This window comes from Tupaia chinensis, unplaced genomic scaffold (assembly GCF_000334495.1).
Source record: "Tupaia chinensis unplaced genomic scaffold, TupChi_1.0 Scaffold000316_1, whole genome shotgun sequence".
Classification (NCBI taxonomy): Eukaryota; Metazoa; Chordata; class Mammalia; order Scandentia; family Tupaiidae; genus Tupaia; species Tupaia belangeri.
The window spans coordinates 3,634,460-3,647,636 of record NW_006159809.1 but is presented as its reverse complement, the minus strand read 5'-3'; the positions used below and the strand labels follow the sequence as shown (position 1 = coordinate 3,647,636).

General features: G+C 45.0%; 1 protein-coding gene across 3 annotated transcripts in view; it reads right to left on the bottom strand.

The window, feature by feature from the left end:
- Window positions 1-13,177, bottom strand: part of LOXL3 (lysyl oxidase like 3) — a 26,139-nt gene that overhangs the window by 6,754 nt on the left and 6,208 nt on the right. For all 3 annotated transcript variants that reach the window (XM_027772941.1, XM_006151205.3, XM_027772942.1), the window contains one exon: window positions 12,905-13,119. In XM_027772941.1, the coding sequence (XP_027628742.1) occupies window positions 12,905-13,119 (215 nt within the window). The remainder of the gene's footprint in view (window positions 1-12,904; window positions 13,120-13,177) is intronic.

Genomic DNA, 13,177 nt, shown 5'->3' with positions numbered 1-13,177 from the left:
AGAGGGAACCTCCACTCCGCAGTGGCTGAGGCTGGAGTCCAAGCTATGTGGGGGAAGTAGAAAGAGAGGAGGCTTCTCTTCAGCCATTCCTACCTCATTCCCTCCTCTCATTCCCTAAGATCAAAGCTTGAACATCACCATGCCTGCCTCCCTCCCTCCCCTGCCCTCTCTTCCCTTGGAAATGGCCATTTTCCAGTCACATCCCTAATTCATTAGCTTGGGTTCTGGAATGGACATGGATAGGCTGCCATCCATCCATCCACCTCCTGGGGCCACAGGGGCCAGCAGGAGGTCCCGGGGCTCTTGCCCCATTACCTTCCAGGGGGCTTGGGGCGTCGGGCCGAGGCTTTGGCCGCTCGCTTCCTCAACTTTCTGTGAGGATAAGACAATAGTCAAGATCAGTGTAGAACCAAGTGGAAAAGGCTGATGCAGCTGGAACTAGAGATTCCAGCAGTCAGAAAGTTCCCCGATGGCAAGATGTTACGTCAGACACGCCCAAAGCCCTAACCTTCACAGCAGTTGGGCCATCAGCACACGACTGCCAGGCGTGTGCACAGCAATAAGGGCCATGGGCTCAGGACAGATACTCTCCCTCTACCAGCACCTTCGGAGGTTAGACTAAAGCAGACGGGGAATAAGGACTCCTGGGTCCAGATTTTAGTTCAACTTCAGGGCAGAGATTGGGGAAAGGTAGTAGGATTATTAGAATTAACCAGGTAGACCAGGTTAGGAGAGAGAACCATCCTAGGGAGGATGACTGTATCTTTTTACCCCTCCTCGGATTCTCTCTCTAAGACAGTCTCCTGACATTGTCTAAACAATGGTTCTTCAGGACCACAGACCAGGGCTGGATAACAAAGGACAATGACTTAGTTTGACTGGGAGCATGACGGTGGGCTGCTTAGGATGACAGATGACAGCTCCCCTGCTGCTCAGGTTCAATCCTATAAACTTTGGTCATTCACAAACTGAGCTAATTCCCCAAACTTGTAGAGAAATCAACCTATCTTATTCTTTTTAAAAATTTGCCAGAGGGCATGTGTGCTCACCAGAGAGAGAGGAAGAGAGAAAGAGAGAAAGTGAAAGAAAGAGAGAAAGCACTTCCCATGGGGAATAGTCACCCTGCAAGCTCTTCCCCTCCATTCCTATCTCCTTTTGGGGTTTTGGGCACACAAGCAGCCTGTTAGGTTTTCCAGGCTGCTAGGTTCGGGACTCAAACTGTGCTGTCAGCCGTGTCAGATTCAGCTGCCGTAACCACCATGCCACTGGCTAGCCCCCTTACTTCTTTTTAATAAGGACAGAAGTCTGACTGCTTTTTTTCCTATGTCCAAAATCCTTTCCAGAGGGCCTGGAGAGTCAGGCCCACAAACATCAACAGACGATTGGCCCGTTAATAACAGGACTCTTCCTACATCCTGAACCTGGCATGGTAACCTTGTGATATATATTAAGCCTCCTTATCTCTGTTAAAGTACATTCCTTTGCTGCTCAGTAGATTTTCCTTTTCCAATCACCAGCCTAAAAGCTGTAAACCTCACCTATAACCTATAAGTCTCCCCCCACCCCCTATCCCCATCCCAGCTTCTGGATGTCCCTCCTTTTTGAGCCAGGCCAATGGAAAAACTCTGTACTAAATTCCAAACTTTGTCTCTGGCTCACAAAACTACATAAAAGAAACCCACATACCTGAACACCCAGAGATAGACTTATATTCACATTTAGAAAAAAACTGCATTAACTATTATTTTTACAGAGTTGGCTATTTTTGCCGACATTAATTGGCCTAAGTAACTTACTTATTTTATTCTTCAAGAGTTTTTCATGGAGCTGGCAGCTGGCGTGGTGGTTAAGACACTGGACTCCCACATGGCTGACTACAGTTTGAGTCATGGCCTTGGCAGCTTTCTCTCTCATCAAACTGAAGAATAATAATAAATAACAAAATAAGTAATGCTTTAAAAAAACAGTTTTTCTTTTCTTTTTTGAGAGGTTTTTGCTGTAGGACGCATGCGCTCTCCAGAAAGACAGACAGACAGCGAGAAATCAACCCCTGGGGAGGATGGCCACACCGCAATCCCTTCTCCTCCATTCTTCTCTCGGTATCTTGGGCACGCACACACATGTGCCCGGCGTGAGTTTAAGCCACCGGGTTTGGAACTTGAACTGCGGTTGACTACATGGGAGTCCAGCGACATAGCCATTATGCCATATGCTGGTCCCTAGTTGTCCTTTCTTTGAAAGCGTTCCTTCTCTGCTGTTTTTCTGTAGAGTCATTTTTTGACATAGTGAAGATGCACTAGAATTTTAATGTCTACATCTTAAAGAAGTTGAGAGCCTAGCTCATGTTTCCAGCCCCAGGTTCTTCCTGAGGATAGATGTGGGAAATCTTCAAAAAATTTGTAGAAACTGTGTATTTTGAAAAAGCTATGTATAGGGACCAGCAGGTGGCATGGTGTTAAGGTGCTGGACACTCCCACATGGCCACCATGGTTTGAGTCCTGGACCTGGTGGCTTGCTTTCTCACTTTCCCTCTCTCTCTTTCTCTGGTCAAATTAAAATAAATGAATGAATGAATAAAATTAAATAATTCTTTTTTTTTTAAAAAAGAGAAAGCTATGTATAGATTTCATTTGGGGGGGGCACCAAAATAAACCAGCAGTTCTTTAGCCCTATTTTTCCACACACTTTTTGAAATTTCATTTTTCCTTAGTTTGTCTTTTTGTCAAAATACCCAGTATGGGACTGGCTCCATGCTATAGCGTAATGCACTGTTCAGAAGAAGCCAGATCCCACGTGGTGACTATGGTTCAAATTCCTGGCGTCATCAGTCTGAAATATGACAGGGATGTGCATCAGTGCCCAAAAGCCATCAGGCTGGAGGACTGGGGGACTGGGATCACAGTGTGACCCTCCGGAGGGTACGCTTTTCTCTCTCATGCCCACACATGCATTTCATAATGAATAAAGAAAAACAATGACAAATCTTTAAATGTCCAGGTCCCTCTCCTGAGACATTAAGAATTTAAGGACAGTCCTGTTAAGGGAGCCAGATCCCACATGGTTGACTATATCAAAATCCCAGCCATCTATGGCCTGAAAACGTGTCAGGTGCCAGGCCAGCTAGGTGGTTTAGTGGTTAAGGTGGGTGGATCCCACTTGACTTAATGCACAGTTCAAGCCTTGGACCCAGGCTCGGCTATGTATGTGTCCAAAATCCCAAGAAGAAAATGGAGGAGAAAGGGTGCAGTGGTCATTTCCCTGGAGGGTGCTTTCTCACCTTCTCTCTCTGGCAAGCAACATGACGTACAGCAACATTTTTAAAAAAGAAAGAAAGATAAACACAAAAAGAGAGAAAGAAAGAAAAAAACATGCCAATGAGATGGAAAAACAGAAAAGGGTTTGTGGATGACCATGCCCCATGGGGGGTACTTTCTTTCTCCCCCTCTATTTTTCTATTTCTCTGTGGCAAGCTTATGTGCCCTCTGACAAATTAAAATAGTAATAATAAGAAGAATTTAGAACTTCTCCATCTTATAAATATGGTTTGGAATTTTTCCTCCAAATGTCTTTTTCACAAACACATATAAAATGTCTAAAACAAAGTATTCATGGCATGTTCTTTCACCAATCAACTCAAAATAATCATCTTGATCTCTGGATTAATACTTAGAAAAATTTAGAAATACCTCTTCTCTAAGTTATTTAAGGACTTTATATTATAAAGTCTTTACATTTTACACACATACACACACACACACACTGGGCATGCACGTGCGCACGTGTGCCTACACATACACACACACACACCTGGCGTGAGTTTTAAGACGCCAAGTCCAGGATCTGAACTGTGGTCAACTATGTGGGAGTCCAGCGATGTAACCATTGTACCATCTGCTGGTGCCTGCATGATTTTCAAGCCTCTGGGTTTGGGATTTCAACTGAGTTTGGCCATGTGGTAGTCCAATGCCTTTTTTTTTTTTTTTTTTTTTTAAGAATTTGGCCAATGCTTTTTTTTTTTTTTTTTTTTTTTAAGAATTATTTATGGGGACCAGTAGGTGACATAGTGGTTAAGGCTCTGGACACTCCCACAAGGCCAACCATAGTTTGAATCCCAGACCTGGTAGCTTGCTTTCTCACTTTTCCTCTCCCTCTCTCTCTCTCTGTATGTCTCTCTCTGGTCAAATTAAAAAGAAAAAAAAGAATGAATAAATAAAATTAAATAAAAAATAATTCTAAAAAAAGAATTACTTATTATTAAATTAATTATTATTTTAAAAATTTGCTAAAGGGCACGAGAGAGAGAGAGAGAGAGAGAGAGAGAGAAAGAAAGAGAAAGCCACCAGGTCCAGAACTCAAACTGTGGTCTGCCACATGGGAATCCAGTGCCCCAACCACCATGCCATCTGCTGACCTGGGAATCCAATGCTTTAACCACCCTGCCACCTACTGGCTCCACCATAGCCTGGTTTTATTCCTAATTCTGGTTATTCTTTCCTGATCTTCTTTGCTAGCTCCTCCTCTACCTAATCATTTAAACTATGGTGTGTGTGTGGGGGGGCAGGCGGCCAGCATGCAAGGTGGTGGTTAAGGTTCTGGACTCTCACATGGATGATTTTGGTTCAAGTTCTGGACCTGGTGGCTTGCTTTCTCACTTTCCCTCTCTCTAGTGAGCACATGTGCCCTACTGCAAATTTTAAAATAATAATAAATTTGGGACCAGCAGTTAGCATAATGGCTATGTCACTGAACTCCCATGTAGTCAACCATGGTTCGAGTCCTGGACCTGGTGGCTTAAACTCATACCGGGTGTATGTGCGTGCGTGCCCAAGATCCCAAGAGGAGAATGGAGGAGAAGGGATTGCGGCATGGCCATCCCCCTTGGGGGGTGATTTCTTGCTTTCTGTCTCTCTGTCTCTTTCTGTCTGTTTGGCGAGTGCACGTGCCCTGTAGCAAAAAAACTCTCAAAAATAATAATAAATTAAAAAAATAAATAAATTATGAAGTTCAGTCTCATGGCCTTCTTCTCTTCTCACATCATGTGTGGTCATTTATATGGTCTAATTTCTTCCTCCTCTCAGATTTTGGGCACACACATACACATGCCTGATGTGTTTTTCAAGCCACTAAGCCTGGGACTCAAGCTGCACTGTTGGTCATGTGGGATCCAGCTGCCTTAACTACCATCCTATCTGGCCGGCCACTTTCTTGATATTTCTATGTAAATCTTTTATTTTGCCACAGAATACATGTGCTTTCTGGAGAGAGATAGAAACAGTGAGAGGGAATTTGAGCTATCACCCCCCAAGGGGTGATGGCCATGCCATAATCCCTTCTCCTCCGTTCTCCTCCTGGGATTTTTGGCATGCATGCACATGTGCCTGGTGTGATTTTTTTAAAAAAAGAATTATTTATTTTAATTTTATTTCTTCTTATTTTTTAAAAAAACTTGCTGTAGGGTACATGCGCTCACCAGAGAAAGAAAGTGAGAAAGCAAGCTGCCAGGTCTGGGACTCAGACTATGGTCAGCCATGTTGTGAGTCCAACACCTTAACCACCTACCACCTGCTACCTCATCCTCCCACCACTTCCACAGTGACTTTCAAGCCACTAGGTCAGGGACTGCCATGTGGGTGTTCAGTGCCTTAACCACCTCACCACTTGCTGGCCCTTCTGTAAATATCTTAAAGTCATCTGAAATGAAATGTACATAGAAAAACAATTCTCTCAGCAAAATACACTCCAGAAACCCAGGGGTCAATGTTGACTTCTCATTCCCTTGGTTCTCAGGGTCAATTTCAGTTTCCTAAATGTCTTTCAAATCCATTCGCTCTTGCTCTTTTCCAAGTCGTTATCAGTCACCAGCCAAAATGATCTCCTGCAGCCACAAGCCTATCATGTCATTGCACAGCCCTCTACGCTAGAACACGTCAGTGTTATCACATTACTTTTCATCATGAAGATCTGAATCCTCAAGATGGCCTACAAGGTCTTCTGTGATCTGGTGCCTAGTTACTTCTCGCAGCCTTATTCACCTTTGTACTTTCAGCACCTTTCATAGCGCTTCGCGACTACTAAGAGATTAATAAATATCTGTCAAACTGAAATGACCTAGAACAGTGACTTCTTAAATGGCACCAAAGCTCTCAGAGGGTCAGTTTCATTATCTGTACAAGTGCAATAAATAGTTCAATTATCTGTACATTCTTTCTTTCTTCTTTCTTTATTTTTAAAAAGAATTATTTTATTTATTATCATTATTATTATTTTTAAAATAGGTATTTTAGTTCATTTTATTTATTAATCTCTTTATTTTAATTTGACCAGAGAGGGACAGAGAGAGAGAAAGAGAGGGAAAGTGAGAAAGCAAGCCGCCAGGTCCAGGACTCCATCAACAATTGGCCATTTGGGAGTCCAGAGCCTTTACCCACCATGCCACTTGCTGGACACTGTTTTTACTATTTTTTAAATTATTTTTTTAAAGAGGTTTTTGCCTTCGGGCATGTGTGTTCCCATGGTGGAGGGGGGAGAGAAAGAGAGAGAGACAGTGAGAGGGAAAGTGAGAAATCACCCCCATTGGGCATGGCCATGTCACAATCCCTTCTCTGTTCTTTTCCCAGGATCTTGGGCATGCATGCGCATGCACCCGGTGTGATTTTGAAGCCACTGGGCCCAGGACCTGAACCATTGTCGGCCATGTGGGAGACTAGTGATATAAGTGCTACACCATCTGCTGGTCCCTATTATTATTTTTTTAAATTTGGCCTGAGAGAGAATGAGAGTGAGAAGGAAAGTGAAAAAGAAGTCACCGGGTCCAGGACTTGAACTGTGATCAACCACGTGGGAGTCCAGTGCCTTCACCACCACCATGCCACCTGCTGATCCCTATTTTGGTAGTTTTTCCCTAAAACATGCAAAAGTTGTAGAATATTACAAGAGAAGAGAGAGGGGCCAGCAGGTGGCATGGTCGTGAAGGCACTGGACTCCCACACGGTTGATCATGGTTCAAGTTCCGGATCCGGTGGCTTGCTTTTTCACTATCACTCTACCTCTCTCTCTCTGGTAAAATTAAATAATAATAATAATAATAATAAATAAAATTAAATAAATAACTTTAAAAAACTACAAAAACAAGTTTATGAATACATAAAATACTGTTTTTTTCATTCCCCAAATCTTACTGACTTCCTTTAAAAACTAGCAGATCCTTTTTTTCTCTAATGAAGGTAGGGTGTTCTTTTTTTTTGGAGAGGTTTTTGTTATAGGGCACGTGCGCTTGCCAGACAGACAGAGAGAGACAGAGAGACAGAAAGCGAGAAATCACTCCCCAGGGGGGATGGCCACGCCGCAATCCCTTCTCCTCCATTCTCCTCTTGGGATCTTGGGCACGCACACACACGTGCCCAGCGTGAATTTACGTCACCGGGTCCGGGACTCGAACCGCAGTCAACTACGTGGGAGTCCAGCGACATAGCCATTACGCTAACTGCTGGTCCCAAGGTAGGGTGTTCTTAAGTATCTCACCTATCTTTTATAATTAGCTACCTATGAGACTTCTCCTTCTGCCTGACGTGACCTGTGAAGAAAGATCTGCAGCATTCCCTTACCCCAGAATCTCTCCTGACTCCTGGGATCCTCTCCCTGTTAAGAATGACCTCTGCGCTTTAGTACATCTCTTTCCTGGCCCGCCTACATAGCCCGGATTCAGATGCCAAAATGGACAGCAAATACTTCTGATCTCTAAAATGACTTCAGACTGTGCATGCTACGATATTAGGAGGCTCAAACTTCACCCAAGATGGCTCTTCTCCAAAGCTAGTTCATATTAAATTGAAGCCCAGAGATGCCTGATGCTACCATCCTTCTCTCAGGCAGCAGGAGAGTAAGTTTAGGTGTCTCTTCTCTCATTTTCTATATGCCATTAGTCGTTCTACTCCATTCTTTCCACTCTATTGTCATTCTCCCAATGAGCTTTGTTTTCACAACAAACTCCTAACTAGTCTTATGGCATCTACGGAATCCACTCCCCATTCTCTACTATTAGGTAAATTTTATAAAATTCTGGCTTTATTTTATCACTACTCCATATAAGTACCTTTGTTTAAAAGTTTTCTGCAAGACAAAGGCCAAATTCTCCAATTCGGTGTTAAATGTTAAATTTCTGGGGCCTATCCCAAGAGACTGGAGGAGAAAGGATTGCACTCTGGGAAGTGATTTCTCACTTTCCCGCTCTGTCTAGCCTCTCCATGGCAAGAGCATGCACTCTATGGCCAACCAAACAAACAAATGAACAAACCTGGAAGGAAAAAGTATTCAATTTCTTGGCCTTGCTTTATCCCTTTAGTTCTTTCTTCCATTATTTTTCTGTGTGTCATTATAGAGGATAGTGAAATGTCATGTCTACTTGCTGTCTACCAGATATACCCTGTTCTTGGTCATCTGCGTTGGGGTCAACAGTGACTTCCACATTGCTAAGTCTAGCGTTCATTCCTCGGCTCTCATCTATGTATTTGTAGCTCTATTGGCTGCATAGACTCAGTTGTTCACTCTCTCTTCTTTGAAGCTCTTTTTTTTTTTTTTGGAGAGGTTTTTGCCATAGGACGCGTGCCAGACAGACAGAGAGAGAGAGACAGAAAGCGAGAAATCACCCCCCAGGTGTGATGGCAACGCTGCAATCCCTTCTCTAATCTCCTCTCGGGATCTTGGGCACGCACGCACCCATGCCTGGCATGAGTTTAAGCCACTGGGTCCGGGATGCAAACCGCGGTTGACCACATGGGAGTCCAGCAACATAGCCATTATGCTAACTGCTGGTCCCTCGTCTTTAAAGCTCTTCACACGGTGCATCACCTCATCTCCCCAACCTCTTAAAATTTAAGCTCCCCCCAATTCAGATCTAGCCTTATAGTTTTTCTCTCCTTCTTTGTTGTTGCTAGAGAGTGTGAGAGGCAGAGAGATAAAGATGAAGAGGGAGAAAGTACTCCTCCCTCTACCCCCCACGATCGGCATGGTCTTGCCGCAATCCCTTTTCCATCTCTCTCTTCTTTCAGGATTTTGGGCACACATGCATATGTGCCTGGCATGTTTCTCAAGCCAACAGGTCCAGTACTCAAACTACGTGGTTAGCCATGCGGGATCCAGTCTCCTTAACCACCAGGCCACCAGCTGGCACACCTGGTTTACTTTTATCCATCATACTCTTTTTAGTATCCTTAAATCTTACAATTTTATTATGTAGTTTCTGATTCTCCCCTAGTCTATGAGGTCAGGGACTTCTGTCTGTTCACTGCTGAATCCCTAGTGTCTACAACAGTATCTGACACACAGTAGGGTCTCAATAAATAAATACTGGATGAATGAATTTCTACACGTTTGTTCATGCTAACCTCTTCCTGTGGAATGACTGCTATTTAAGTCCTGCTAATCTTTCAGAACCTCATTCTTAGATTAGGAAAGGTAAACAATAAGCACAGAGAAATGCTTAGTTTACAATAAGCACAGAGCACTCAGCCCCAAGATAAATGACAGTCAAGAAGCCAGCACGAACTTGTCTTAAAATGGTTTAAGTTTCCAGACCAGATGAAATTTATTCCTTGGGACTGAAAGAACTTTAGAATGTGTCTCAGATCCAGAGACAATCTGAGCAAATTGACAATAATCCCGCTCTGTCTAGCCTCTCCATGGCAAGAGCATGCACTCTATGGCCAACCAAACAAACAAATGAACAAACCTGGAAGGAAAAAGTATTCAATTTCTTGGCCTTGCTTTATCCCTTTAGTTCTTTCTTCCATTATTTTTCTGTGTGTCATTATAGAGGATAGTGAAATGTCATGTCTACTTGCTGTCTACCAGATATACCCTGTTCTTGGTCATCTGCGTTGGGGTCAACAGTGACTTCCACATTGCTAAGTCTAGCGTTCATTCCTCGGCTCTCATCTATGTATTTGTAGCTCTATTGGCTGCATAGACTCAGTTGTTCACTCTCTCTTCTTTGAAGCTCTTTTTTTTTTTTTTTTGGAGAGGTTTTTGCCATAGGACGCGTGCCAGACAGACAGAGAGAGAGAGACAGAAAGCGAGAAATCACCCCCCAGGTGTGATGGCAACGCTGCAATCCCTTCTCTAATCTCCTCTCGGGATCTTGGGCACGCACGCACCCATGCCTGGCATGAGTTTAAGCCACTGGGTCCGGGATGCAAACCGCGGTTGACCACATGGGAGTCCAGCAACATAGCCATTATGCTAACTGCTGGTCCCTCGTCTTTAAAGCTCTTCACACGGTGCATCACCTCATCTCCCCAACCTCTTAAAATTTAAGCTCCCCCCAATTCAGATCTAGCCTTATAGTTTTTCTCTCCTTCTTTGTTGTTGCTAGAGAGTGTGAGAGGCAGAGAGATAAAGAGGAAGAGGGAGAAAGTACTCCTCCCTCTACCCCCCACGATCGGCATGGTCTTGCCGCAATCCCTTTTCCATCTCTCTCTTCTTTCAGGATTTTGGGCACACATGCATATGTGCCTGGCATGTTTCTCAAGCCAACAGGTCCAGTACTCAAACTACGTGGTTAGCCATGCGGGATCCAGTCTCCTTAACCACCAGGCCACCAGCTGGCACACCTGGTTTACTTTTATCCATCATACTCTTTTTAGTATCCTTAAATCTTACAATTTTATTATGTAGTTTCTGATTCTCCCCTAGTCTATGAGGTCAGGGACTTCTGTCTGTTCACTGCTGAATCCCTAGTGTCTACAACAGTATCTGACACACAGTAGGGTCTCAATAAATAAATACTGGATGAATGAATTTCTACACGTTTGTTCATGCTAACCTCTTCCTGTGGAATGACTGCTATTTAAGTCCTGCTAATCTTTCAGAACCTCATTCTTAGATTAGGAAAGGTAAACAATAAGCACAGAGAAATGCTTAGTTTACAATAAGCACAGAGCACTCAGCCCCAAGATAAATGACAGTCAAGAAGCCAGCACGAACTTGTCTTAAAATGGTTTAAGTTTCCAGACCAGATGAAATTTATTCCTTGGGACTGAAAGAACTTTAGAATGTGTCTCAGATCCAGAGACAATCTGAGCAAATTGACAATAATTGGCGACTGGATAAAGGACTGACTTTCAAAAAAAAAGACAAAGGACAATTTACAAATAATATTCTAGAATAAGTTATTAAATACAAACTTTGTAAGATTTTTTTTTTCAAGAGATTTTTGCTATAGGGCGCATGTGCTTGCTGGAGAGACAGAGAGAGACAGAAAGTGAGAAATCACCCCCCAGCGGGGATGGCCACGCTATAATCCCTTCTCCTCTTGGGATCTTGGGCACGCACACACAAGTGTCCCGCATGAGTTCCAAGGAGACCTGAACCACAGTTGACTACATGGGAGTCCAGCAACATAGCCATTATGCCATCTACTGGTCCTGACAGTTTGTGAGCATTTAGGGGAAAGTATGGTGATTCTTAGAGACCTGCAAGAATTTCATTGAAAAGAAGCTGAAACCACTATGATTTCCTTTTCGGACAAGATTACTAAACTGGAAGGCTGGAGAATGACTGGACATAGTGTGCCTGGGCTTTAGCAAAGACTAACAAAACCTCCCATGGTTTCATTATAGATAAGACAGTGACATGCTGGCTACATCCCCTGGTGTTCTGCTTCGTCCCAATTAAGTTGGAAAAACATAATTCACAGTGATTGTTAGAAGCTTGATCTAAATCTGGAGGAAAGGTCTGCAAGAAGAGTTAACCTTTGGTTTGAAATATCTCAAATGTTTTTTTATAGTCATTTTGAAGAAGCCAGAAGACATAGCTATTATGTCTGTCAACTACAAGAGGCTAGGAGGAATGATGGATGGAAAATGAAGTCAGGATTCAAGATAATCTTATGGGATCTTCGTGGTTTTTTAATGGCTTTTAAATGATGCATTAAAACAAATTTAATATGGTAACAGATTTAACATACTTCAGTCCAAAAAGGCTGCTCTATCAGTATTAAGGACAAGGGAAGAACTGACTTTGGGTGATTACAAGTTCACCATGAGCAGGATGCTGCCCCAAGGGAAAGGCCATGCAAACTAGACACAAGCTTGAGCCCAAAGCAGCATTTCTCCTGTGCCCTGCGCCATCAGACCACATCTGAAATAGTGTGCTCAGTAGAAAGTTTCTAAATGTCGAGGCCTTTCAGCAAAACTGATCTAAGGAAGGGTGGAAGAAAACGAGCATATTTGGCCTGCAAAATAGAAAATTTATAGAGAGCCAGTGTAAAGATTTCTCAAAGTGACCAAATTCGGATACTCCGAGGAGGCAAAGAAACGTTCATGACCCTGGAAGCCGCGGGGACACCAGGGCTCCAGGCCAGACGGGGGCGCCTCGTCCATCACATTCTGGAAAGTTTCCCAGGAGTCCTGAGAGCTTGCAGGGCCGGGTCTCTCCCCTCATACCCGGCTCCTTCGGGCTCGACCCTGTGGCGGGGACACTGTCGGCCCCGACCACCTAGCCCGGCGCCGCCGCGCCCTCACTGAACTCGGTGACTGCGGACCCGAGGGCCGGGCCCCACCGGCGCTGTCCCCGCCCGCGGGCTCTGGGTGTGGCCCTGCAGGGCCCGGCGCGCCCCCGGCTGGCGAGTCTGCCTGGCGACCGATGGTGTCACGGCACCCGCGCGTGACCCGCGGCCACTCTCCCCACCCGGCTCGGACACGTGCGGGCTGGAGCTTCGCAGGCCCCCATCCACATCGCCCTTGGGGAAGCCTTCATCATCCCGCAAGATTCCCAGCTCTTCAGCCCCGTCCAGCTTCGCAACGGCGGTCGTATTCTCTCCTTATTCCAGACCCTCGAGCTCCCCAGGGCCCCTACCCTCTCGGAGGTCTCTCCATCCGCTCCCCAGCGAGCACCCACAGCCCCTCACCTGTAGAAGGCCGCGTTGACTCTCTTCTCACCGGGGAAGCCCAGCATCCCGCAGACCACGTGGCTGTTGTGGGCGCTCCAGCCTTTGTCGCACACTTGGAGCCAGCCTTCGGGTAGCCTGACTTCCACCAGCCCCTCAGTCACGGGCAGCGGCCGCCTGCCCCACCCCACCGCGGGTCGGAGTCGCACCTCCTCGACTTGCAGGTGATGCTCCACCTGCCATGGGGTCACAGCAGGGGGAAAGCCCCAGTGGCAGCCTCCCTCTGTCCCGCGG